The sequence below is a fragment of the Rhincodon typus genome, chromosome 20 (assembly GCF_021869965.1).
Source record: "Rhincodon typus isolate 14 chromosome 20, sRhiTyp1.1, whole genome shotgun sequence".
NCBI classification, from domain to species: domain Eukaryota; kingdom Metazoa; phylum Chordata; class Chondrichthyes; order Orectolobiformes; family Rhincodontidae; genus Rhincodon; species Rhincodon typus.
In genome coordinates, this window is record NC_063351.1 from 36078648 (window position 1) to 36106440 (window position 27793).

The following is a 27793-nucleotide window of genomic DNA, read 5'->3' on the forward strand; positions in this document are numbered from 1 at the left end:
AAAATTTTCTGATGAAGGGTCTAGGCCCGAAACGTCAGCCTTCCTGCTCCTATGATGCTGCTTGGCCTGCTGTGTTCATCCAGCTCTACACCTTGTTGTCTCTCCATTATATGGTTGGTTCTTAAGTTGGTTATGAAGTATTTGTCAAGTACTCTTAAAAGCATGGGTATCTACCTCTTCTCTTATATTATGTTCTTTTTAAACATGATCTGCTACTGGACTTACGGAATAAAGAAATATGTTCACTTGTTCTTTTCTGGGCTTCTAACGCAGTTCTGAAACGATTCTGTATCTCACGGAGAGAGAGAAGGAGAGATAAAGGCAGGATATGAAGATGAGGAAGACAATGAGGAAACAGAGGCATAATGAACAAGAAGGTTAGCTCCAAATCAGGCGAGTAGAGAGTAATCTCCGGACTTCTGTCTTGTCAGCAGTGGACAGTCTTTGTCAAATAAGAAGGTGAGCTACTCACTGCAAAATGTCCAGCCTCTGACCTACTCTGGGAGCCACAGTATTATTGTGCCAGTTAAGTTTCTGACAAATTAATGCTAGAAGGATATTGATGATGGACTTTCTTTTGACAAAGACAATGCCAATGGAAGTAAAGGGGATGTAGTTAGGTTCTCTCTTGTGGTGCAGTTATCAGCCTAAGCTTGGATGTTTTCTAGTTCTTCCTGTATAAAAGTATATAATAAGATGCTTTAAATGGCAAAGTAGCTGCCCTAAAAAGCTGATTCTCAAATGCTAGAATTTACATGAATGCTCTGTTTCAAATGACAAATTTGTCGAATGAGGATTTGATTGATTATACATGTTAACATGATAGCTTATAAATGTATAAAATTTTCAAATCTTAAACATCATTTCAGTATAGTGTAATAACATTGCACCTTTCCACAATTTTCCTTGATAACATTTGAATTAATGCCAAATAATGACATTGTGAGGACATGTTAATAGGCAGTGATATATCTTTACAATCAAAGAATCAAGTTAACTCCTTGGGAAATGCACAGCTAGTACTGTCAAATCTAGTTTCTAGGAGGTATGATTTTTAGTATATCTGGCAAAAAAAGCTTTAAAATGGCATTTGTTATTATGCAACTTGCCCTTGCAATTACATCAATCCATTTACCGATGAGTAAGCTAGAGTGCAATCAGCAAAGTATACTAAACCTAAAAAAAAGCTCATAAAATAATGCATCTCTGATGAAGCAGACATTGTAAAATTACATACTTCCTAAAACTCATCAGCAACTGGGAACAGGGGTCATCATTAAGTTATGGTTACAAAACAGTGTTTACAGTCCACACTGTAAAAAGAAAATCAGCATTTCTCATGCAGTAATTTACATCCAATCTTTTGTTTCAGGTTCTTTTTCAACAAATCAAAATGTTGGGTGATACATTTATACATGGAGAATTAAATGATTAGTAAACTCAGCTAGGTTCAATCATTTTTATTGCACAACCTTTACAATCATTTATACTGCAATAATGAATAAAGTTAGTCTTACAAGAAAAATAGAGAGTGTTATGGCCCCAGTTGATGTTATTACTGGACAATTTAGGTCCCAGACTGAAATCTGGCTCGGTAGATCGTATTTTGTTTCTTTTTCTTTAGTTTAATGAGGTGGTCTTTCACTGAAACACAAGAATGCAGTGCTGCAGATTTAGTTTCAACAATAAAACAGAAGTTTATTACACAAAATAAGTGAAGAAAAAGGAAGTAGAATAAATCAAACTATTTACATATACCTTTAATTTAAAGATTTTAAAATATATGGCAAAGATAACCCCATTAATCCTAACATCATTCCCTTATAGAAATCGAGCACAGAGACTTTTCTATAGGGCTTAGTTTAACAGTGGTTTCAATTCCAAGTCTCAAGAATCTGATAGTCTCTTCCTTGAGTCTTCATACAACCAAGTATTTTCTGAGCATCAAATACCCGCTTTGAGGTTTTAACCAGCAACATTTGGTCTTGAACTTTCAAACTAACTCCTTACACTGAGGAGCCTATTTCTGAACAGTTCTAAACTCTCTCTTTTTCAGGAGGAACAGGTTTACACATCTAGCTTGTGCCAAGACTTTTGCAAACGTGAAGTCTAAATGGCTTTCCTCAAGCTATGGGCATTTCTCCCAAACCAAAAACAAAAATTCTCCAGATCTTTCTACCTGAACCTAATGCACAATTTTTTTCACTCTGTTTGCTTGCAAAACTCACCCGATATAAACATATTTTCATTAACCTCCAAGAATTCCCTCTTATACTGCTTTTCTGAAGTCACCATGGCTACAGAAAAGCTTAGAAGTTAATCATTCAAGCTCTTCACACACAGAATAAACACACATGCCACTAATTCAAAATCTAAAATAGATGATATTGAAATATATAGAATTCACACACCTTGTATTACAAGATCAAGAACATTAGAGAAGCAAGCTTTCTTACAGTTAAGCTTGTTATACCTAGTTACAACAAATCTGCGTACAGTTCTGGATATTGCATTTCTGTTTCATTCATTCTTGGGATACGAGTTGGTAACAAGCCCTACATTTATTGTCCATCTCCAACTGCTGCTGAGAAGGTGAAGGTGAAGTACCATCTTGAATAGCTGCAATCAATCTGATGGAGGTGTCATGTGATGCTGTCAAGAAGGGAGCTCCAGGATTTTTATGCAGTGACTGTGAAGGAGTAGCAATGTATTTTTAAATCAGGATTGAGAGAGATTTGGAGGTGAATTTGCAAGTTGTGATATTCCTAGCATTTATTGTCCTCCTTTTAGAGGTTGAGTTTGTGCTTCTGGAAGGTACTGTCAAAGGAGTCTGGGTGAGTTGCTACAGTGCATATTGTAGATGGTCCACAAGGTTATCAGTGGTGCATGGAGAGACAATCAAATTGTCTGCAATATCTTAGAAGATATAAAAACAGAAAGTGCTAGAAAAACCTCAATAGATCATGCAGCATTGGTGGATAGACAAACAGAGCTACTGCTGACTCTTCTTTAAAAGTGAAAAAAGGCAGAAATGTGATGGGTTTTATGCTTTTGGAAAAGGGGAGAGGATCAAGTGGAATGGGAAGGAAGGTCATGAAAAAGTTAGAGGGCGAAGAAGGTTAGCGATCATTGGTGTCATTGGACAAACAGCAGTGGAAGTGGCAATGCTTGTAGAGAAGGGACAAAGTGTAGATTCAAAGTAGATATTAATGACAAAATAGATCAGTTCTAACTATAAATAAAAACATTGAACTAATATTCAAATGGAAGGATCTGTGGCCTGAAGTTGTTGAGATCAGTGCTGAGATCTGAAGGCTGTAAGAAGTGCCTTATGAGAAAATCAGATGCTGTTGCTCTGGCTTACACAGGGCTTCACAGGAGCACTGCAACAGGACTAGGCCAGAAACACACGCATGAGAGCAAGATGGGATATTGAAATGGCAAGCGATAATTGCCGGGAGGTTGGTTTGCAATCTGAGTAGATGCATTCTTCAAAGCTGTCACCCAGTCTGCGTTTGGTCTCTCCCTTGCAGAGGAGGCTGCATTGTGAGCAGTGAATAGAATAGATTGGATTTAAGCAAATAAAAGCAAAACACTGTGGATGCTGGGAATCTGAAACAAGACAGAAAATGCTGGAGGAAACTCAGAAGGTCTATGGAGACAGAAACAGAGTTAACATTTTGAATCCTGTATGACTCTTCTTCAGAACCTCTTCTTCAGTTCAAGTTAGAGGATAAAGACCATGGTGACTGAAAAACTAATCCATGGGATGGGGGAAATGAGAGGCTTGTCATATGATTAGAAGCTGAAAAAAATCCTATTTCTTAAGTTGTGTTCGTATCCATCTCAACTGCCTCCTAAGGTCTTTATCATCACAAATGCTAGACTTCAAGCACTTTGATTCATTCCATGTGATATCCACTTTTGACAGTCTGATGGAAGTCATTAAGCAGCAGTTGAAGATATTTGGGCCTAGGACACTTCTCTGAGGAATCTCTATGGTAATGTTCTGCGACTGAGTTGGTTGTCTGCCAATAGCCATTACCATCTTCCAGTGTGTTAGGCAAGACTCTGACTTTCTCTCCTGATTCCCATTAACCCCAGTTTTGCTGGAGCTCCTTCATGCTACATTCAGTCAAATATGGCCTTGGTGTCATCCTCACCTTAGCACTGGAATTTAGCTCATTTGTCCTTGTCTTCTCCAAGGCTGCAATGAGATTTGCAATTGAGTGGCTCTAGCAGAATTCAAACTGAGCATTAATGAACAGATCATTGCTGATTAAATGTTGCTTAATAGCACTGTTGACAATACATTCCATTTCATTGCCGATGAGAGTAGACCAAGGAAGTAGAAATCTGCTGAATTGAATTTGTCCTGCCTTTTCTGTACAGGAGATACTTGGGCAATTTTATCAGGTTGCCAGCATTATAGCTATACTGAAACAGCTTGGCTAGGAATGAGGGCTAGTTTAGGAGCACAGGTCTTCAGCACTACAACAAGGATACCGTCAGGGCCCCACAGACATTGCAGCTTCCAGTGCTTATAACCATTTCTTGATATCATGTGAAGTGAATCAAAGTGCATGAAGGTGGGTTTTTGCGATATAAAGGACCTCACCAGGTGGTTGAAATGAATAAGAACATAACATAAGAAATACGATTTACTCAGACCCTCATCTCAGTAGGAACCAAACCAGTGAAACTTCGCTGCACCACCTCCAAAGCAGCAATATTCATCCTTAATTACAGAAACAAAAACTGCCCACAGGTGTGGTCACACTGAAGAGGTGTACAAGTGTAACATAGCCTCCATTTTCTTGTACTCTAATCAGTGCTCCAAGCCCAGCCACGTAGCTTCTTGGAAGCTCCAAACACATTAACTGATGTGCCAATGAATGGCTTCCACTTCCAATCTAGGGAATCTGTGCAGCAGCAAACAAAAAAAAAAAAAAAAAAAAAAAAAAAAAAACTTACATGGAACATTGAGTCCCAATCCCCCATAATAAAGATCCAAATGTCTTTTGCCTTCCTCATTGCTTGCTGAATCAGCATGCTAATTTTATTTTCATGCAATGCTTCAGTGTTGTCCTTGTTTCTGATGTGCTGGCTCCCTGCCATCAAGGATGTGGATGTTTTTGGAGTCTGCACGACAGTTCTGTGCGTAACTTCCCACCACCATTCACAACTAGATGGGGCAGGACTGCAGAACTTTGATCTGATTTGTTGATTGTGGGATTGTTTGGTTCTGTTTATAGCAGACTGTCGGTTAGCATTACATGTTATGCTGAGTTATAGCTTTGACAAACTGGGAGTCTCATTTTTTAAGTCATGCCTATGCCTATGCCCTCCTACACTCCTTATAGAATCAGGTGGTAACGATGGTAATGGTAGATCAAAGATTTTATGACAAACCAAGTTACAGGTTATAGTTGAATATCATTTTGCTGCTGCAATGGCCCACAGTGCCTCATTGTCCATTACTTGGTTGAGGATTAGGACACTTCAGAAGTTCCATTGTGGAAGGTGGCATCATCGGAATAGATACAACGGAATTGGATAAACTAGGAGCAGGATATGAGAAAGTGTGGTCAGGGTAGCTGTTGGAGTTGGTGAGTTTGAAATGAATATTAATAAGACAAACTATCCCTGGAAATGGAGACGGAGAAGGAAGGGAAGAGCCAGAGATGAATCAGAGTGAAGGTGAGAGAAGGCAGGAAATTGGAAGTAAAATGGATTAATTTTTCCAGTTCCAGATGAAAGCAAGTCTACAAGAACTGTGTAATATGTTGTGGTCATGTTCACCATAATCATCTGAGATTCCTTGGGTAGATTCTCTATCACCAATCATTCTTAGTAGTCTTAGTCTAAGTTACTGAAACTTTTGGCAGACAACAGGGTCAATCTGACAAATGGAATATGCTAATTACATAGTATTTAATAGCTAGCTACATTACATCGGAGATAGGCTCTCACGAGATATCAGACTTGACTAAAGTGCAAATATAATTACTGTCAACACACATCTCCCCTCCCAGAAATAGTCCTTTGTCTTCTGATGGGCAGGGCTTAGCTCATGATATCAGTTAACCTTTGGGTACTAACTGCCTTAGACAGTATGAAAAAAAGAGATTGAACAAGGGAGAAAGAAAGACTCAAGGTAGGAAGAAATAAGTTCCCTTGGACAGAAACAAGCTATAATGATGGAGCTTCCAGAGTATTCTACATTTGTGGATTTTGGGAAGAAGGTAGCAGCAGGGTTGGGGATGAGCACAAGGTGGAAAGCTCTGGGAAGAATGTCTCCAGAGAAGATGAGGCCAGAGACAGTCTTGGAAGCAATGGCTTGATGACCTTTCAGTAGCTTGTTATTTCAATACACTATTTGCTCTCACATTAACATTTCTGTCCTAATCTGCTGTAGTGCTCCAGTAGAGCCCAATGCAAAATGGACGAACAGCACCTCATTTTCTGCTCAGGCCTTCAACAACTTCAAACCATGAACTCAGTCCTCCATTTTGATATACTTTGTTCATTCTCCTTGGTGTCTTTTTCTTGGTTCCATATTTTGTTTCCAGTTAAAACTTTTATCGTTAGGGTCTATTCTAGATCCATGCCTTTTCACTTCTCTACATCTGTTACCACTTCCTGTGCCTTTTTTTCCTCATGTCACTGACCTCTAATCCCCTTCACCCTCTGTCCACTTGCTCTGCCTGACTATTTCAATTACATAAAACCATCACATTTCCACGTCCCTTCAGTTCTGAAGAACAATCTTATTGGACTAGAATCAGTCACTATGTTTTTCTCTCTCCACAAAAGGTGTTTGACATGAAAAGGTACTGATTCATCAGCTGAGGGACGCAGTAGATGGAAATCAATAGGAGGTTTCCTTGCCCATGTTTAATCCCATGCCACAAGACTTCATTGGTACCTCTGGTGGGTCTGCTCTGCAAATGGGACAGAAAGTACCCAAGGTTGAATCATAGAATCCATACAGTGTGGAAACAGGCCCTTCAGCCCAACAAGTCCACGCCCACCCAGATCCATCCCCCTATAACCCACCTAATCTACACAATCCCTGAACACTACGGGCAATTTAGCATGGCCAATCCACCTACAAAGAAAAGATCTGGGACATTTGGTGTAAGGTATAATTTAGACCGTTCTGTCCAGGTGCTCCTTTGATAGTCTTTGGGACAACTATAATGATTTTGGTACAACTCCCCAGATGTCAGTAAGGAAGAATTTACAGGATAAATCATGCAATTTACACATTCCTCATTTCTGCTCCCTAACTCAATGCCATGTAGTCTTTCAGTTCTGTTCTTATTTGACATTTCTGGACAACCTGCTGGACAGGGTGGTGCACAGGGAGGATGTCGTCCTCCCGATGAGACTGTGATACCAGACCATGCCAGCCTCGTCTAAAGTTGCCATCAGGGTCGGTGCAGTCTCGGCTGCCTGGAGAAATGGGGCAGCATGGTGGCTCAGTGGTTAGCACTGCTGCCTCACAGTGCTAGGAACCCGGGTTCAATTCCACCCTTGGGTGACTGTCTGTGTGCAGTTTGCACGTTCTCCCCATGTCTGCGTGGGTTTCCTCTGGGTGCTCTGATTTCCTCCCACAGTCCAAAGATGTGCAGTCTAGGTGGATTGGCCATGCTAAATTGCCCGTCGTGTTCAGGGATGTGTAGATTAAGTGGGTTATAAGGGGATGGGTCTGGGTGGGATATTCTGAGGGTCAGTGTAGACTTATTGTGCTGAATGGCCTGTTTCCACACTGCAGGGCTTCTATGATCTATTCTATGAAATGCATAGCAATGTAAGAAGGTCATTGACCTTTTCCACTCTTCCATTAGAGCCACCATCTTATCTGTGAAAGTTCACATTCAATCTCTCTCTCTCTGCTACTCACCTCCCACCAAGATTCATACTCTACCACTCTCACTACTTCCGGCAATATCTTCCTTTTCTCATTCTCACCAATCCCAATACCTAACACTAATACATGCTCTCTGTGCTGCCACTCAATCAGGGCATCTCCCCTCACTTGCAGCAAAAGTAAAGGCTGGGCCAACCACTTTTATCTCCTGTAACACCTATCACTCTTGCATTTCAGGAGGGAAACAGCCCACAATAGAGCAGAAAGGGATAAGGTGGGTGGTGGGCTGCCAGACATTCAATTCCTCACCCTTTAAGTGGATCCTGACTCTGACCACCTGAGTGGCTAAGTGACAATGTACAAGCCCTGGGATTAGTATTGGAGGCTGCTTTTGACCTAATGTGCTAGGGACAACCTCACATTTTTCCACATTATATTCCATCCGCTATGTTCTAGCTTATTCACTAAATCTGTTCAAATCCTCCTGAAGCCACTTTACATTTTCCTCACAACACATATTCCCACTTAACTTTTGATCATCTGCAAGTTTGGAAATATTACATTTGTTCCCACCTCCAAATGATTAATATATATTGTGAACAGCTATGGCCCAAGTGCTCATCCTTGTGGTACCACACTAGTCACAGCCTGCCAATGTGAGAATGGCCCATTTCTTCCTACTCCTTTTTTTCTGTCTACTAGCTAATCATTAATGCATGAATACATCACCTGCTATCCCTAATGCTTTAATCTTTCTAACCAGCCTCCTGCAGGAGACTTCATCAAAAGCCTTCTAAAAATCTCAGTATGCAACATCCCTGATCCTTGCTATTCCCTTTTCAGCAGTTAAAAATACCATTTGCAGTTTTTGTATTAACCATCAGAACAAAGAATTGGATGAGATCTTTTCTGGAGACAACTAAAAACAGAATTTCCGTACTAATACACTGACTTGAACCACTAATTACAGTGATCAAATATGGTAAGATTGCAAACACAGAAAACCACACAGAAATCTCAAAGAAACCTCAAACAGGTCTCCCTATTTAATAGTGGTTACCCAGCTGCATCTCTTCTATTTAAGTTATGGACAAAAGTTGCTGTACTTCACTAACTTTTGTAAGGGTTATACTATTACTGAAGTTTACAGAGCCTTTCACCTCTGGAATCTGCATTCAAGTCCAACTCTGACTGATGAGGTGAAAGTCTCTTCTGTCTTCTGACAGTAAGGGTTCTTTGTGAAATGGGCTGGTTGGCTTCAATCCATCCTGTTCCTAGTGGGTGCAGATGTACAGCACAAAACTGCCTCTAAGTTGTCGCTAATTGGCAATCTCACTCAGAGGCTACATGGTGGCTGATGTGTTAAACAGCAAAATTGTTGCTTTGGTGCAACAAGGGGCAGGTCTTCTGAAATCACGGAAGAGTACAGGGAATTCTAACTGGTTCATTGGTCATGAGGATTCTTTACGTTAGCAATGAGTGCTCAAAATGGAAAATAAGTTTTACTCCTCAGCTTGAAATTCCCTCACCTTAGTTAGCATCAGTTTAAAAAAAAAAGCTGTGTTGTGATTTGGAGGTGATATATATCAAATTTAAAATGTTTACCAAAAAAAAAACCACTTGAAAATACAATGCAAGGTTTAGTGGAGGAAGAAACATGTAATAAAGAGTGAGCTTCCATTTTATTTATTTCTTGTCTTTCACTATAAAAAGGCATATGTCAAGAAGATGGGCAATAACAGAAATGAGTTTCTCACTCCCATTATGTGAACACTTGATAGAACTGTGGTCCTCTTCTACTAAGATACTTTCTGTTGGAGGAAGTGATCATGGCAGATTTTCCAGGAGCCATTCAAAACAAACACTTCTACCATCTCTAGACAGATAGTTTAAAAATATCCTCATGCTCTGATTGAAGATAGGAATCTCTCTATATCTTGCCTTGAAACAAAATGCCTTAATCACAATGAGGAATACTGTGGAAGCCTACTGATATTTTCAAAAGCTACCATCATCTCCAAATGGACAGTGTGTGCTTCAAGAGTAAGTAAATTACTTTGAACTTCATAAAATATGGGAGAGGAAAGGGCTGGAATAGAACAAAATAGGTTACAATAGTCAGAAACGGGTAATTAAAAATTAATTATCTTCAGGATAGAGGAAAGTAGAGAACACGGCAAAATGAGAAAAGGACCCCATGGTGAGCATAAGACATGTATTTAATCCTTTTTCTTCTTCTAGTTAAAGTTATGCTTTAGCAGTTAATTATTCACACCATTAAGTACAGCCAGTAGTTCAGTTATTTTTATTGCAATGTTAAGCATCAGCGTATATGAGCTAATAACTGGTCAGGCCAGGAGATGCTAACAATGCTGGAACTGCCAATGGGTTAGGCTCACTGAAAATGAGGCTAATAAACGAAAACAGTTTAAATTTCATACATTAATAGAAACAATAAAATAAAACAGAAATGATGCAACTCCTGCTAAAATACAGTGTCATTATCTAATTTAATTTGTCTAGTACAATCCAAATGCACTTAATATTAAACACTATTTTGGGAAATGCAAAATTCACATTAAAATCTATTTGGACTTAATTAAAGGGAACATCAGGTTTTTAAAGCTAATTCTGTGAACTAAATTATTAAATTGTTTTGAAAAGCTCCCATGACATTAATATACATAGTTAACACTTAGCATAGGGTTCCATTCCTTCTACAATTTTCTATTAAAAAAGGAAGTAGATCTCGGAATGCAGCAAAATATATCACTGTTTTCAAATTGAGCATCTTAGTGGAAGCTTACAAGACTCCAGTGGGTCTATGGCACAACAATAGTTGAGGGAGGTAAACCAAGAGCTGGTAAGCTGTGGTTAAACTAATACCCTGAATGTTCCCTGGCGGAAAAAAAATGGATGGAACTGTGAAAGAAGTGTGGGATTCTACAGGTTTGAGATACTGGAGGAGGAGACAGCATAAAATACTGAACAACATATACCTTTGAAGCAAATACTTCTGCACTTTCACGGCAACTTTTCCCAATGTCAAGGTGGTTTTGTACGGTACCGACTTCCTCAATCACCAGCTGTGAAACTGCAATAAGAAGTATACAGCTTTGATTGTTTAATTTACAGAAAACACCAAGTTAAATAGATAACTTCCTTAAACAAATTCTTTACCTTACCCTATACAATGTTTTTTTTTAGAAGTTTTCACAGCAAAACAGTTGCTGGAAAGCATCAATAACCTTGACATTTTCAGAGGTAATCATAAACTGCAGCAAACAGGCCAACTGAATCCACTTAACTAATTAGCAGATGCTGTCACAGAGAAAACATGAATCAACACTGTTATTACAAGTGGCACATTTGAGTGGCATCTAATTATGACTTGATGAGCTTGATACTTGCATTATAATCACTACCACAGCATCCCATCAGAGGCTAAAAGCCTCTGATGGTGCTGTCTTCCAGTAACTCCCCCTAAAACCTTCACAGTTTCTGGCAGTCTCCTTGGCAGGGTCCCCTTCTCAGTTAATGACATGTTAAGTATAATTACTGGTAGGCATTGTAAATAAACAGGATTGGAACCGAAATTGTACAAGTGCATAAGACAATCTGACACATTGAAAGTGGCAGGCCTAATTGAGAGTTTCTCTGACTGCTGGAGATCATTTAACAGCATTTCTCTTAGGACAGTGATTATAACTGTGGAGACGGGCAGCATAATGGTATCAGACAAATGTGAGCATTGCTGACAGTGTAGTGAATTAAATTGTATCTACTCTGTGAAACGCCTTGATGAAAAGTACAAATGCCTTGGTGGTCTTATCATTATAACACAATGGTCATGTTGTCATCAACCTTGCCACTGTCAATTGAAAAGAAATGATTGTGTTGAGGTTTTCTATTGCCGACTGTGAATAGAACCAATTTTCAGAGATCTATGAAATCATGTAATTGGGTATAGAATGCAGCTGCTTCACATACAAACTGGCCTTAGTAAACAGGAGTTGCACACAATATGTGTTCATGCCCAGATACAAATCAAACTGAACAGAACTCAAGATAATTTAGAACTATAAAATAGCTGGAACCGAGATCGGAGAGTTGGAAGTTGACCAATGTCGATCTTTTTTCATTTCAAGCTTAATTATAGACCAAGGTCATTTCTTAATACTGTACTTCTGATTTCTGCTTACATCAACTTTAAGTCATTGACCTCTGTAACCCCAAGCAGAAGGCTTAACAAAATACTTTCAAGACCACATTCAGCTCTACTTAAGTTTGCATTGTTATGGTTTTTCTTTGAGAATTGTTATATATATGTGTGTGTGCATTCTTAAATACTTAAACGGGCTTATTTGAGAAATTGCAGCTCAGTAATATCCTTGCTCTGAGTTTCTAGTAAGGTCTATGTCTTAATTACTTGCTACTGATTGAATATAACCAATGCAAACTATCGATCTTCATTCTGGAAACAATCCAGTGACAGCAAAATGTTTCCAGAATCTAAACTTTCCAGTTAAGGAAAAGCCAAAACCATGAAACCTGCATAAAATACATGGCTAGCTAAAACAAAGGTGCTGCCAGTTCAAATACATTTTCTTTAAACCAAATACAGTTAATATACTGAATTTAAAAGAATAATTCCACTGTGTAACTAAATGTTAAAGCTTAACCTTATATCAAAGGATATATCAAAGGATGTGTCACCTAGGAGAGAAAGCAGTGTGCAGACTGGTTAATGATGGATAACAATCTATCAAATAAAGATTTTTGAAGGGATAGAAGTAAGTTACATTTTCTTAAAGTATTGCTTTAAAACTTAGATTTTGACTCAAGTGCTTCTGCTTAAATGCAAACTTGAATGTCGTATTGACACTAAAGTTCATGAATACTTCACACCCTATTTTTAGTTATTTTATGGAAGCATGTTTTTTCATGAAGCATTCTATTCCAAGGTCTCCTCCTTGGCGCTCTGTGTAACCCCCCATTTCAGTAAAAATGGTGGAGACTTACACCATTGAATTGGCCCATTCAATCCATCGGGCATACGCTGGCTCTTTTAAAGAGCTATCCAATTAATCCACTCCCCTATTCTTTTTCCTATAGCACTACAAATATTCCCTTTCCAAATTAATTTACCCAATTCTCTTCTGGATATTACTACTGAATTTGCTTTCAGGTCAAACATTCCAGATAATGATAACCTGCTGCTTAAAAAAAAAGTCTTCATGTCTCCTTTGGTATTTTTTTCCAATTATCTTAGCTGTTAACAATGAAATGACAAGGTCAGGGTGCAATAGACAAACAAGAATCCTCTTAGGCCATGTCTATATACAGATACACTCTCTCAAAGCAGTTAATAAAGCACACAGCATCTTAGTCTTCATTAATAGGTGCATGAATGATAAAAGCAAGGAAGATATGTTAAACTTGTATGGAGCACTGATTCAGCCTCGTCTGAAGAATTGCTTCCAGTTCTGTGAGGCACACTTTGGCAATGATATGGAGGCAGTAGGGAGGGTGCAGGAAAGATTCACAAGATAAGTCCCAGGGTGAGGAACGTCAGTTATGCAGATAGATTGGAGATGTTGCAGCTCTTTTTCTTGCAGAAAGCTGAGAAGAAATTCAATGGAGGTATTCAAATTCATGACTAGAATAGACAGGGATATTCCCATTATTGGAAGGAAGGATCAAGAATCAGAGGGTAAGCTGATGAAAGGTGATTGAAAAAGAAAGCAATGGAAACATGATGACAAATGTTTTCACTCAGCGAGTTGTTGAATCTGGAATACAATGCCCGACAGTGTGATAGAGACAGCGCCAATTTGGGCATTCAAGAGGAAATTTCTTTATTAGCTGAAAAAGGATGGGTGGTGCTACAAGGAGAAGGCAGGAAAGTGGAATCAGATAAATGGCTCCTTTGGAGGATCAGCACAGACAGGATGGGCTTCTATTCTATAACATCTTTTAACCCGAAAGTGAAGAGGCAAACTTTCTGCTCTTGCCCAAACCTTTTAGACAAGCATGTGGGTAAATTTAATTGGGTGAGGGGGCAAGCATTCAGTTTTCCAACAGCAGCTTAAAGTTTGTTTAATTATGTCATCAGCAACTTTCTGGCAACTAAGTGCTGCCAAGCCTCTGTTACATTCTTGAACAAGCTGCAAGTACCCATGAATACCTAACACACTGGAACTAGATTCCCTGATGCAACCTTGTCAACCAAAACCAGAAAAGACATCAGTTCACAAACCCAGACAAACTACAGACATGAGGGTGTGAACCTGGTTTCTTCTTCCTCCGAGCTCTGATGAGTACAAACTTCTCCAGTAACTTGGCTTTCTCATAACCAAGTTCTCTCTTTATACAAATGCTGGCAGTGTCGGGGGTTGAAGGTTGACTGTGCCCATTAGCTTTCCAAAGTGAGGCAGCCAAGACGGCTGATATGAGGGCAGGGGTCTCTCCTTCAAAAGTATAATTTCCTAACAGGACTGGACAGACAGGATGCAGGGATGGTATTTCCCCTGATTGGGGAAAAGACTAGGGGACAGTCTCAGAGAATGGGGTAGGCAATTTAGGATCAAGCTGCAGTGAACCTGTGGAATTCTCTACCACAGAAGGATGAAGCGGACAAGTCACTGAATATGTTCAAGAAAGAGACAGATAAATTTCTAGATTTTCAAGGCATCTACGGATATGAGGGAAGTGGGAATGTGGCTGTAAGGTAGAGGATCAGACATGAACCTATTGAATTATGGAGCAGGTTTGAAGGGCTGAATGGCCTACCCATGCTCTTAGTTCCCATGTTTACAGGAAGATGATATTGGTGGATAAGAACAGTGAAGAATGGCAGTTAAAGGATATGGTTATCATGGACACTGGAGGATGGAGGGAGAAAACTGGGATGCAGAGGGAGATTCACTTTGAGAGACAAGGCTGCATATTTAGTGTGGGGAATGCAATGGGATCATTCAGTATGCTGGGAAGGGAGGAAGAGCAGGCAAATCAATTAAAGGGTGGTACAAGGATGCGGCTGGACATGGGAATCTAGATGGGATTGGAATAAGGGGGATGACCAGGAATAGAGAGGACATCAGAGGTCAGGAGAAGGTCATCTACAATGATGGACAGAAAGTATAGTCTGGAGGGGAAGGGTAGCTGGAGAAATTATAAAAAGGAAACCTTTAGAACCTAGTAGATAGCAAGAACTGCAGATGCTGGAGTCAGAGTCAATACAGTGTGGAGCTGGAGGAGCACAGCAGGTTAGGCAGCATCAGAGGAGCAGGAAAGTCATGTTTCGGATCGGGACCCTTCATCAGGATTGGGCTTTAGAACCACCATCTTTCTCAAAATCGTTTTCAAAAGAATGGCTCTTAGAAAATGCACAATGCAAATAGGCACCCCAGAGCTGTTTGCACATTACTGCAGTGTGCAAACACACCAGACCGAGGCAATCAAAACAGAAACTGAAAAGTCCCACTGCGCACAGCTCTCAATTAAGGATTGTGCCCTCAAGAGAAGCATTCATTGCATAATAAAGATAAATTAAGCTCTTTCAGCTCCAAACAACATCACAACCATGTCTAAAGTCCATTAATCTTTGATAAGAAGGGAACTCAAGAATCGACCACAGTGGTAATGGTGCTGGGTGTATATTCTACATGCAGCTGGGCTGGAGCACTTGCAGGCCCTTGCATCTGAAAGATGAAGACCTGGGACTGAAACTGTTACACAGTCAGTACCTGGAAGATAGAAAACAAACATCTCAATCCTGATACTGCATCACAGATCTATACATCCATGAGAGATGTTTCACCAAGTTAACCCAGTAGGTGTTCTGAGGAAGGGTCACCGGACCCAAAACATTAACTCTGTTTTTTCCTTCACAGATGCTGCCAGACCTGCTGAGCTTTTCCAGCAACTTTGTTTTTGTTCCTTACTTACAGCATCCGCAGTTCTTTCGGTTTTTAACCCAGGATAAACGTTGAAATGAATAAGGAGGAGGAGAAGAGGACATGATGAACAACACCAACAGAACCAGACATTCAAGCCTCAGGAGGCTGATTTGTGGATAAAGAAGCAGCACCTGAAAAGGGAATCCAGGTGTAACAAGACAGGGCCACTCGACAGCACTCCAACTGCTTGTAGATCGGAGAAAAGCAGTTCCACAGATGTCTCAGTATGACTAGTGAAGCAGCAACATACATTCGGTGCCTCCTGCAGGTAGGTCTGTAACCATGCAGTTTAGGAGGCAATGGTACCTTGGCACTGAAGATCACAGCCCTACTGAACGTCTGAGCCACTGGCTCATTTCAAACCTCTGCTGGGACTGTGTGCAGCATTCCCCAGTCAACAGAGTTCACGAATGTCTTTTACAGGAAGGCAATGCAGTTTGTCTCATTAACCTTTCCCCAAGACAATAGATACTAAAACCTTTCAAGAGTTGACAGGTTTAGTTAAGGACTCCAGGCCTCCTCTAATTCTGAGACATTATTGGTTTTACTCAGCACTTTGAGAACTAGGGGAATCTGTATTGGGATTTTTGACGAGGTTAAGATGACTGGCAGAGGCATGTGGCTTCGGGTTAACCTTTAATGAGATACTGACAGACCATTTGGTCTGTGGGATTAATGATGTAACCATGCAAAAGCACCTATTGGCTTTATCACTTGAAAATGCAGCAAGTGGAGCATATGAGTTACAGGGTATTCCCAGTGGAAACGGACAACCTCGCCAGTCCAATTGAGCTTGGGGAATACCACTTGAGTGAAGACAATTGCACAGCCTCACTCAGGCCATTCATGAACCGAGGGACCCTATGTCAGCCGACAGCAAAACCCCAAAACAAAGCCAAGTCTCAGCTATACAGTTAAAATTTTCTTCAGGATCCGGGCTGACAAGCCATTGTAAATATTGGTGGCTTGCAGACTTGAGACAGCAAAAACTAGAACTAAATTGAATAACAGATCTCATAGGCCAGTATCCACATGACTGCACACACTGGAAAGTTCACCTACATCTAGTTTGGAACAGTTAATTGCTAAGCAGCATCCTAATCAGAACCAATCAAAATAAATGCCTGGTTAAATGGTCATCGTTTCTAATGGCAGTCGATACAGGTCTACAGGTGTAGAACCAGTCTATGAAAAAATTCACTCTGGACTCCAAATCTTAAGTTTGTGTAAGACCTCAGCTAGACTGAGGACCTATATAGCTATATCAGGGACCCTTTACAGATTAAGGGTACAACTTCAGTTCTGGCCTCTTATGAGAAGCAGCTGGTTCAATTACCATTGATTGTTATAAAAGGCTCAGGCCCAAGGTTGATGGGGCAAAATTGGATGAGAAAGTTTCATCTAGATTGGCTCAACATTTTTCCACTTGAAAATGGATGGGTGCCTGAGTGAAATCCTAACTAAATACTCGGATGTTTTACAGGAAAGTCTAGGGACTGTCAAAAGAGCCAAGGCCATCTTGCATGTTGACCAGGAAGCAATTCCATGACTTTGCAAGGCCCTCCCAGTGCCATTTGCCTTACGAGCAAAAGTAGAGGCAGAAATCAGGAGGCTGGAAAGCGAAGGAACCATCAAACCAGTCCAGTTTGCAGAATGGGCAGCACCAGTCATACTGATTGTGAAGCCCGATGGGTGGCTTGCCCCTGTGCAGATTATAAACAAATGGTAAACTGCTTTTCACAGCTGGATAAATACCAATTGCCTTGCATAAAGGATTTATATGCAAAGCTGGCAGGGAGGGCTCCCCTTCACTAGATAACGTGCTAACAACAGGGAAGACCAATAAGCAGCGCTTAGAGAGCTTGGACATAGTTCTTAGATATTTTTCCCAGGCGGACCTATGACTTCAAAGGGAAAAACGTGTGTTCCACGCACCCCAAGTCACCTACTTGGGCTACGGAGTTGACAAGACCAGGTTATACCATTAGAAGATAAATTGAGGGTGATCAAAGGTGCCCTGGCTCCTACGTCTGTACCAGAGCTTAGGTTTATCCTTGGGCTGGTGAATTATTACAGAAAGTTCATGCATGACCTGGCCTCCATCCTGGTATTTTTGCATCAACTTTTAAAAACTGGTCAGCCTTGGAAATGGTTGTGTTGCCAAGCCATAGCTTTCAGGAAAGTGAAGAAACAGCTGTTATCCTCGAAGATGTTGGTACACTATAATCCCAAGGGAGATCTGGTATTGCCATGCAGTGCCTCCCCATTTGGTATTGAAGTAGTATTAGCTCATAAGTGGCCCATTGGAAAGGAACACCCTATAGCATATGCATCCAATACTTTGGCTAATGCAGAGCGTAAATAGGCCCAGATAGAGAAGGTAGGTTTGGTGGTCATATTTGGAGTCAAAGTTCCACCGATACCTTTACGAACCTAAATTTGTAATAACGGATCACAAACCTCCACTAGGTCTACTTACAAAGAGGACAAGGCAGTGCTGCCCATAGGTTCAAGCTGAATTCAGTGGTGGGCTCTAACGTTCAGCGTGTATAAGAACACCGTCCAGGAGGCCAAGTAGCAAACGTGAATGCACTGAGCTGCCTCCCGCCGGCAGATACACCAGTTCGTAATGGCTTTAAATTTTCTGGACACACTTCCAGTCATAGCTGACGATATCTGACTTTGGGCGCAGAAAGACCTGGTCCTGGCAAAACTGAAACAGCTGGTGGTGATGGGGGACACTGAAGGGCCGTCACAACCAGAACTGGAACCTTTTTGGACCCGGAGAGACCAGATTGCAGTTGAGGATGGCATGTTATTATGTGAAGCAAAAGTGATTGTCCAGAGCAAAGGTCACTGCCAGATACTGACTGAACTCCACCAGGGTTATCCAGAGGTTTCCAAAATGAAGATGTCAGCAAGAGGTTATGTCTGGTGGCCGGGACTGGATGCAGGCATAGCTGGATTGGTGGGGCAGTGCCCAGAGTGCCAACAAGGACAAAAATTACCCCCAGCAGCTTCCCCACATTCGTGGAAATGGATGGGTAGACCTTGGACTTGGTTACACGTTGACTATGCAGGCCCTTTCACAGGCTCAGTGTTCTTAGTCATTGTGGTTGCCCACTCAAAGTCATTGGACGTGAATACAGTTCATTCATCAAACACAGGGACAATGATAGAAAACACATCTTTTGCAATACACAAACCACCGAAGTTTTGGTCACAGATAAAAGGCCATTGTTTACCAGCAGGGAATGTGAGTATTAACTAAAGTTGAATAGTATTCATCATACAAGGACAGCTCCATACCTCCATCCATCACCCAATGGTCTTGCAGAAAGAGCAGTCCAAACATTGGTGGCAGGCTTAAAGAAACAGCCTACAGCTTCATTAGATACCGAACTTTCCTGGTTCTAATTTGATGATGGGACCACCCCTCATGCAACTACAGGAATAACTCCAGCAGAATTGCCAGTAGAGAGAAGACTATGCAACAGGTTAAATCCGACCTTCTCAGACTTTGAGGGGTGGGTGGGTGGGTGGGTAGGTAAAATAGCATCAGGAATACCAATGCCAGATAGAAGACTCTGCTGAGTGAGAGAGACAATTTACTTCAAGGGACGTAGTTTGGTGTAGGAACCATGGGAATGGTCTTACATGGGTAAGAGGCATGGTCGATGCAAAATCAGGTCCAGTGACATATAAAGTTCGGGGAGACGCGACTGTCCCGAACAAGCACATGCACAATGCAAAAGCTGCAAACTCACAAAATTGTGCGGGAGCAAAACGTGCCCAGCTCTTCAACTGCCTTTCTGACTGTTGTGGAACAGGTGCGTTCTCCCTCTCCATCAAGCATTGAAGATAGCTTGGATTCAGAGATGGACACAACAGATGTTTCTGCCTTGTCACCTGAATAGGAGAATTAATTTCTTCTGCGACACTCCAGGCGTAAGAGGCGAGCTACTGTGCCACACTGCCCATTTCAGAGGCACAGTTGGAGGAACCTGACCTGGTGTTAAAATACCCAAAGAGGAGCTACAAAAAAATCAAGAAATGGCCTATGTTGGAGGGGGAGGGATGTAGAGATTGTAACGAGGTCAACCAGTGGGCCCCATATGAGTTCCCTGATTGGGGCTGTTAATCTGGTCCAACCAGGGAGCCCTGGCTGACAGATACAAACAGGTGTGTCAGCGGTTCTGTTCATTCTGAGAGCTGGCTTTGAGGAGGCTAGATCAGTATCAAGGGCTCTCCACATGTAAATAAAGGGTGACTTGGTGATGGGATACTGGCTTCTATGGGGTTATTTTAGTGGGCAGCAAGGCACCTTGGCAGTGACTTGTCTGTCATTCCCAGTCCCTGTCAGGGACAATGGCACCTCCCTTACAACTAAATGGATGGTAAACTCAGTGGGAGGTCAAGTTCCCATAGTCTCCTGTCACTGAGCCAGGTGGTGGAAAGCATGCCGGGCATGAGCAATGGACTGGAGGCCCCTGTGCATATCCAGCACAGATTGCTGAATGGCCTACTGCTGCTCCTATGTCTGATTGTATTATGGTTAGCAGGGAAAGGACAGCTTGCTCATTTACTGACTCAGGAAAAGCAGCTCAGGAGCTGCAATGTTGCTTGTTTTGTGGCACAACCATGTAAAGCTGTAAATCATAAAACATCAATTGGGCTAGAGTTCAGGTACATCCAGAAGTTGGACACAATTAATCATCCTATTACAGCCCCTCAACATTCAGATCAAAACTGAAAATTCTCCTTATGTATGGTGGTATTATATCTTAATTTAAACCAATTTTGATTCGAATTATTGTATAATATTTTAGCATCCAGAAGCTTGCTTTTATATTCTTCTATAGTTTTTACAATTATTCTTTTGCCTTTTTCCTTAGTCATGTTTAAACCAGACCTGTGCTTACTATGCAAAATGAAATACTTATCAGTTGCATTAAAAGGACTGTTATAAATCTTTGAAGAGATATAAAACACAGTCTGTAATATATTGTAACCAATATGCGCCTAGTAGAATCAAATTTCTTTGCATTACTATTATTGCAGAAAGGACAGGGGTGGAGAAAGAGATTGAAGATGTAAATAATGAATTAACCTTTGTCTATACACACAGCATTTGAGATAACTAATTACCTGAGAAAACAAATCTGTACTCTTGACCTTTACTTATTGTTTCCTCTTCCTTTCTTTATTTTGGTTAAGCCTAAAAACGGGCTCTATTCCTGCTCTGTACCAGGTCGGATAATAAAATCAGAGACATTTCAACACAGAAGCTCATTTAGTTCATTGCTGAAGACTGAAAACCTGGGACAACACCTTGCCTTGCACTCAGTTACTGACAAACCTGGAGTACATTTGCAGAGTCTTCTGTTCCTAATTTCAGATATCCTGCTTTATTTCTACACATTCCCACAATAGGTCTCATAAGGCTGCAAATTCTAGAAAACTGACTAGCTTTTTGCAGCTACTGTAACACTCAGTGTCAACACATCAAACATATTGACTTACCCCTATGAAACTCCTTCAGTTGATGAATAGCATAATTTTTTTCTTCAATCAATTTTGCATTCTGTTCATAAAAAGGAAAATGAATCAAAATTACACCAAATATGATCATAAGATTTTGCTTAGACTTGCCATCATTGATTTACCACTTAGCTGTACAGGTTTTAACAGTTCTGCTTTTGCTTCTAAAACAACACAAGATAAAGTGGGGGTAGCAGCTTCTTAAACAATGCAGGACAGAGTTGGAATGGCAGCTTCACTGAAAGCAGAAGAGAGAAAACAGTCAGCACCCTTTCAAACAGGATGACAGAGCATGGGGACAGCAGATTCATAAAGAGAAGAGCAGGCTTGTGTGAAAAGGACTGTAGCAGTGGAAGGTAAAACCAGCAGCAAAGAGTCCCTTCAACGTGTTTCTAAACTGTCAGAGCTGAAATGAGATGTCACAGGAAAACAGGTAGGTGACTAGTGGGGTTTTTCGTCAGTGTCACTTTTGAGTTCCCAAGTGGTTTAAACCAGAAGATGCACTGGGGCTCGAGAGCACAGATAAGAAGTTCACGTTTAATATATTTAACATTCAAATTAATGAATTAAACAGAATAGAGATGGTTGAGCAGGCAGTGTGTGGTATCTGAAGTATCTGGGAGTTGGTGGATGCCAGTGGGATCCATGGTGACCACATTTGCAGCCAGTGTTGCTTATTCAAGGAAATTCAGTTCAGAATTGATGAGTTCATGACCAAGCAGCGGACATTGAAACACATCAGGTTTGGAGGGGAAAAGAGGTACTTTGATATTACCTTTCAGGAGACAGCCACATTCCTTCAATTAATTATATCACATTTGGTCTTGGTCAGGAACAAGGTAGTGTGACCATGGATGAAGCATGGATAGGGATCTAGAATTTAACTGTAAAAGAGTATAAATCAGAAAATAGTGGAGGCATGTAAGAAGGTCACTATAATTGCCATGGGTGATTTTAATTTTCATATTGACTGAACAAATCAAATGGGCAAGGGTAACATGGGAAACTAATTCGTACAGTGCATCAGGGATTATTTCTTAGAGCAGTACATTACAGAGCCTACCCAGGAACAGGCTATTTTAGATTTAATAGTGTGCAATAAGGAGGACTATTAAGGGATCTCATTGTTAGGATCCTCTTTGTAAGAATCATGTCTTGGTAGAATTTCAAATTCAGTTTGAGGGGAGAATGTAACTGGAAATTTATAATAAAGGGAACAGGGAAATGGCAAATAATTTAAACAAATATTTTGCATCAGTTTTCATGGTGGAGGATGTTTTAAATATCCAAAAATAACAGAGAGGCAGGGAGAGGAAAGATCTTGTAATAGTCTCTATCATGAGTGACAAAGTATTTAACCAACTAATGGAACTTTAGACAGACACGTTACCAGGACCCAATAGCCTGGATCCAAGGGTTTCAAAGGACGTATCTGTACAGATAATAGAGGCATTGGTCAAAATATTCCAGAACTTACAGGATTCTTTGAGACGCCACTGCTGCAGAAAGGAGGGAGACAGAAAACAAAAACTGTAGGCCAGTTGGCCTAACATTTGCCTTTGGAAAAATGCTACAGCCCATTATTAAGGAAGAAATAGCAGGACATTTAGACAACGTTAATACAATCAAACAGAGTCGACGTGGTTTTATGAAAGGGAAATCACATTTGACAAATTTACTTTGTGATAATAACAAGCTGAGTTGATTAAAGGGAATCAGGAGATGTAATGCATTTGGATTTCCAGAAGGTATTCCATAAGGGGCCAAACAAAACATTATTGAATAATATAGGAACTTCCAATATCAGAAGATGAAGAGTTAGGATTAATGGGCCTGATATAGGTTGGAAAGTCATGACCATTGGAATGCCACAAGGATCAGTCCTAGGGCCTCAATTATTTATTATCTGTATTAATAACTTGGAAGAGGGAGCAGAGTATATCACATTAAAATTCATGGATGATACAAAATTAGGTAGGAAGGCATGTTGCGATGAGGACAGAATGAAAGTGCAAGGGATACATACACATTGGGTGAGTGGGCAAAAGTTTGGGAAATGGAGTTTAATGTAAAAAGTGTGAGATCATGCACTTCGAGAGAAAGAATCAGAAGGCAGAGGTCTTATTTAGATGGAGAGAGTGAATGAAAACTGCAGCACAGAGGGATTTTCATTCTGTCCTCATCGCAACATGCCTTCCTACCTAATTTTGTATCATCCATGAATTTTAATGTGATATACTCTGCTCCCTCTTCCAAGTTATTAATACAGATAATAAATAATTGAGGCCCTAGGACTGATCCTTGTGGCATTCCAATGGTCATGACTTTCCAACCTATATCAGGCCCATTGATCCTAACTCTTCATCTTCTGATATTGGAAGTTCCTATATTATTCAATAATGTTTTGTTTGGCCCCTTATGGAATGCCTTCTGGAAATCCAAATGCATTATATCTCCTGATTCCCTTTAATCAACTCAGCTTGTTATTATCACAAAGTAAATTTGTCAAATGTGATTTCCCTTTCATAAAACCACGTCGACTCTGTTTGATTGTATTAACGTTGTCTAAATGTCCTGCTATTTCTTCCTTAATAATGGGCTGTAGCATTTTTCCAAAGGCAAATGTTAGGCCAACTGGCCTACGGTTTTTGTTTTCTGTCTCCCTCCTTTCTGCAGCAGTGGCGTATCAAAGAATCCTGTAAGTTCTGGAATATTTTGACCAATGCCTCTATTATCTGTACAGATACGTCCTTTGAAACCCTTGGATCCAGGCTATTGGGTCCTGGTAACGTGTCTGTCTAAAGTTCCATTAGTTGGTTAAATACTTTGTCACTCATGATAGAGACTATTACAAGATCTTTCCTCTCCCTGCCTCTCTGTTATTTTTGGATATTTAAAACATCCTCCACCATGAAAACTGATGCAAAATATTTGTTTAAATTATTTGCCATTTCCCTGTTCCCTTTATTATAAATTTCCAGTTACATTCTCCCCTCAAACTGAATTTGAAATTCTACCAAGACATGATTCTTACAAAGAGGATCCTAACAATGAGATCCCTTAATAGTCCTCCTTATTGCACACTACTAAATCTAAAATAGCCTGTTCCTGGGTAGGCTCTGTAATGTACTGCTCTAAGAAATAATCCCTGATGCACTGTATGAATTTTCCCATGTTACCTTGCCCACTTGATTCGTTCAGTCAACATGAAAATTAAAATCACCCATGGCAATTATAGTGACCTTCTTACATGCCTCCACTATTTTCTGATTTACACTCTTTTACAGTTAAATTCTAGATCCCTATCCATGCTTCATCCATGGTCACACTACCTTGTTCCTGACCAAGACCAAATGTGATATAATTAATTGAAGGAATGTGGCTGTCTCCTGAAAGGTAACATCAAAGTACCTCTTTTCCCCCCCAAACCTGATGTGTTTCAATGTCCGCTGCTTGGTCATGAACTCATCAATTCTGAACTGAATTTCCTTGAATAAGCAACACTGGCTGCAAATGTGGTCACCATGGATCCCACTGGCATCCACCAACTCCCAGATACTTCAGATACCACACACTGCCTGCTCAACCATCTCTATTCTGTTTAATTCATTAATTTGAATGTTCTTGTACATAAAACACATAAGGTTAGCATGCATGGCAGTAAGTAATCAAGACGACAAACGGAACTTTGGCCTTTATTGCTCAGTGGTTGGAAATTAACAATAGGGCAGTTTTGCTCCAACTGTACAGGGTGTTAATGAGGCTGCACCTGACGTACTGTGTACAGTTTTGGTACTCATATTTAAAAAGGGTACTTTCACATCGGAGGCAGTTCAAAAGTGATTCATTAAAATTATTCTTTGGATTTATTTGAATGTCTAAACAAGTTAGGCCTTTATTCCTTAGAGTTTAGAAGAATAATTTTATTGAAACATACAGGATTTTGAGGGGGCTTGACAGGGGAGTGCTGAAATGAGGTTTTCACTAGTGAAGGAAAAAGGCCATTTAGCCCATTGAGTTTGCCCTGCCACTGAATGAGCTCATGGCTGATCTGATAATAATTAGCTCCACTTTCTTGCCTTGTGCATAAGCGTCGATTCCCTTGCTGATTTAAAGTATCTTAGCTTTGAATATACTTCAACAGCCTTCTGCAGCAAGGAATTCCACACATTCACAACCTACTGACAGAATAAATTCCTCCTAATCTCTTTCTTAAACGTACCACCCATAGTATGAGATCCCTCTGGTCCCAGACTCTCTCAAAAGGGGAAAACAACCTTACTCCATCTACCCTGCCAAGTCCCCCAAATATCTTGTATGTTTCATTAATGTTGCCTGTCACTCTTCTAAATGCGTACAGGATCAATCTACTCCACCTTTCCTCATAAGAAGGTCCCTCCATACCTGAAATCCAATTTATGAATACTGTAGTTTTCTCCGATGAAAAATTACAAAGCTAAGGTAAGGAAGAAGATATTGCAGTCACTCAGCATTGTTGCCATTTATTCAATTTTCCTCCATTGTTTCTTACTCTCACCTTCTGTATAAAAACTTATTTCTCCTCTCCGCTACCTAAAGTGGTAAAGGAATTGTTAAAACCCTTGCCATCTCGATCTTCACCTCCAACAATACGAAGAACTCATAGAACCTTCTTTGTCCCCATCAGGATTCAGAGCATTAAACTGCTTCCTGTTGTTTCCCTCCTTTCTGAAAGGTTACCATGTTAAATTCACCCGGTCCCCCCTCATTTCACCTTGATTTTGCACCTTTCTCCAGTTTCACTCCAGTCTCAGTGCCATTCCCACAATGCTCTCTTGCAGGTCACTTTGCCCAAGACACCTATCTCCCATTTCCTCTTTACCAGAGCTGATGAAAGGTCACCTATCTGAAATGTCAACTCTGTTCCTCTCCACAGATGTTGCGTGAACTGCTAAGTATTTCCGATTGTTTTGATATTATTCCATATAATTTCATAGCAACTTTAAAAGCAAACCAATGAAATGTTCACTTTTGTAACACTCAGTTCATTTCCTGGTTCTGTTATGTTTGTGGTTCACTAGAACCAGAAATAGAACATGAAGTAGATGATGGCAAACTTGAACCGGGAATACTTCAAACTGCATCCTCTCAGCTCCACAGTCTGTCCTAGACTGCGCCTCCAGTCCCACCCCCAGGTCACCTGACACAATCTCTTAAGGGGGCATCACACACAACTACATGCATAAAAGGTTCCCATATTAGGCTGATATTGTTACCCTCACCTCACTAACTGCCCACCTCTCCACCAGCGATGCTAACATCATCAACATCTCTTTAAACACCCGCCCTTGACACTCTGCCTTTGCTCCTATTACTCTGGAGAGGAAAGAAAGGCTGGAGACAGAGTCCTGAAATGGAGGTCTATCTTTCCTCCAGTTACACATACGAATGTCTCTGATCAAATTTCTGCCCTGTTACAATATTAAAATGTGCCTCAGCCACAGGTTACGTTTTGTGTGACTGATCAGTTCTCTCCGTCCATCACTTTTATCTTGTTGAAGCTTTTCTCGTGGATTTATCATATCACAATCCCCCCCAACATCTCACTTCTGTTGTCCAACTAGTTGGGACTGCCTTCATCCAATTTCATTCCTATCAACAGAATCGTAGTCAGGAAATCACCTTGAATAACACTGCTTTCCCTTCCACGCTATTTTCACCGGAGTTTCATTCCCTAGTAAGAATCCATCCTTCATGCCCGCCTATTTCCAATCTACACAATTCCTCTCAATTGCATCATTCAAAGCCACAACACCAGACTCCACAACAAAGTTGAAGGAATCCAGTTCTATCTCACCATCACCCCTCTTGAACCCTTCACAGTCTCTGGTTTATCACACTGCTTGCCCAATGTTTGGTATTCGATTAACAGAAATAGCCTCTTCTGTAAAGTCCCAGTATATTTCACTACATTAAAATAATAACAAATGGAAATTGGTATTGGTGTGCTCTCTGGTTCCCTTTTGCAACACGCAATGAGCTTATAGCATAAAGGCAGATCATAAATCCTAAAGTGGAAAGATTACTCAGAGAAGGCATTACTTTGAGAAATAGAAGTTGAAATATAAAACTGACTATTCTAGGGTTGGATCTGGATATATGTCAGTTTGCTGAACAGCTTTTTACAAAAAACAAAGAAACAAAGAAAATTACAGCACAGGCACAGGCCCTTTGGCCCACTAAGACTGCGCCAACGCACAATGCCGAAACTGAACTAAAATCTTTTTGCCTCTATATGGTCTGTATTCTACTATTTCCTGCCTATTCCTATACCTGTCAAGATGCCTCTTAGAAGTTGCTATTGTATCCGCCTCCACCACCTCCTCTGGCAGCACATTCCAATCAGTTACACTCTCTTTGTAAAAACTTATCTCTC

General features: G+C 40.6%; 1 protein-coding gene across 1 annotated transcript in view; it reads right to left on the reverse strand.

Moving 5' to 3' along the window:
• Positions 1-27793, reverse strand: part of shtn1 (shootin 1) — an 83142-nt gene that overhangs the window by 44127 nt on the left and 11222 nt on the right. Inside the window, exons 3-4 of the mRNA XM_048608937.1 lie at positions 21361-21421; positions 10876-10970 (exon numbers count right to left, since the gene is read on the reverse strand). Coding sequence (XP_048464894.1) covers positions 10876-10970; positions 21361-21421 — 156 coding nt within the window. The remainder of the gene's footprint in view (positions 1-10875; positions 10971-21360; positions 21422-27793) is intronic.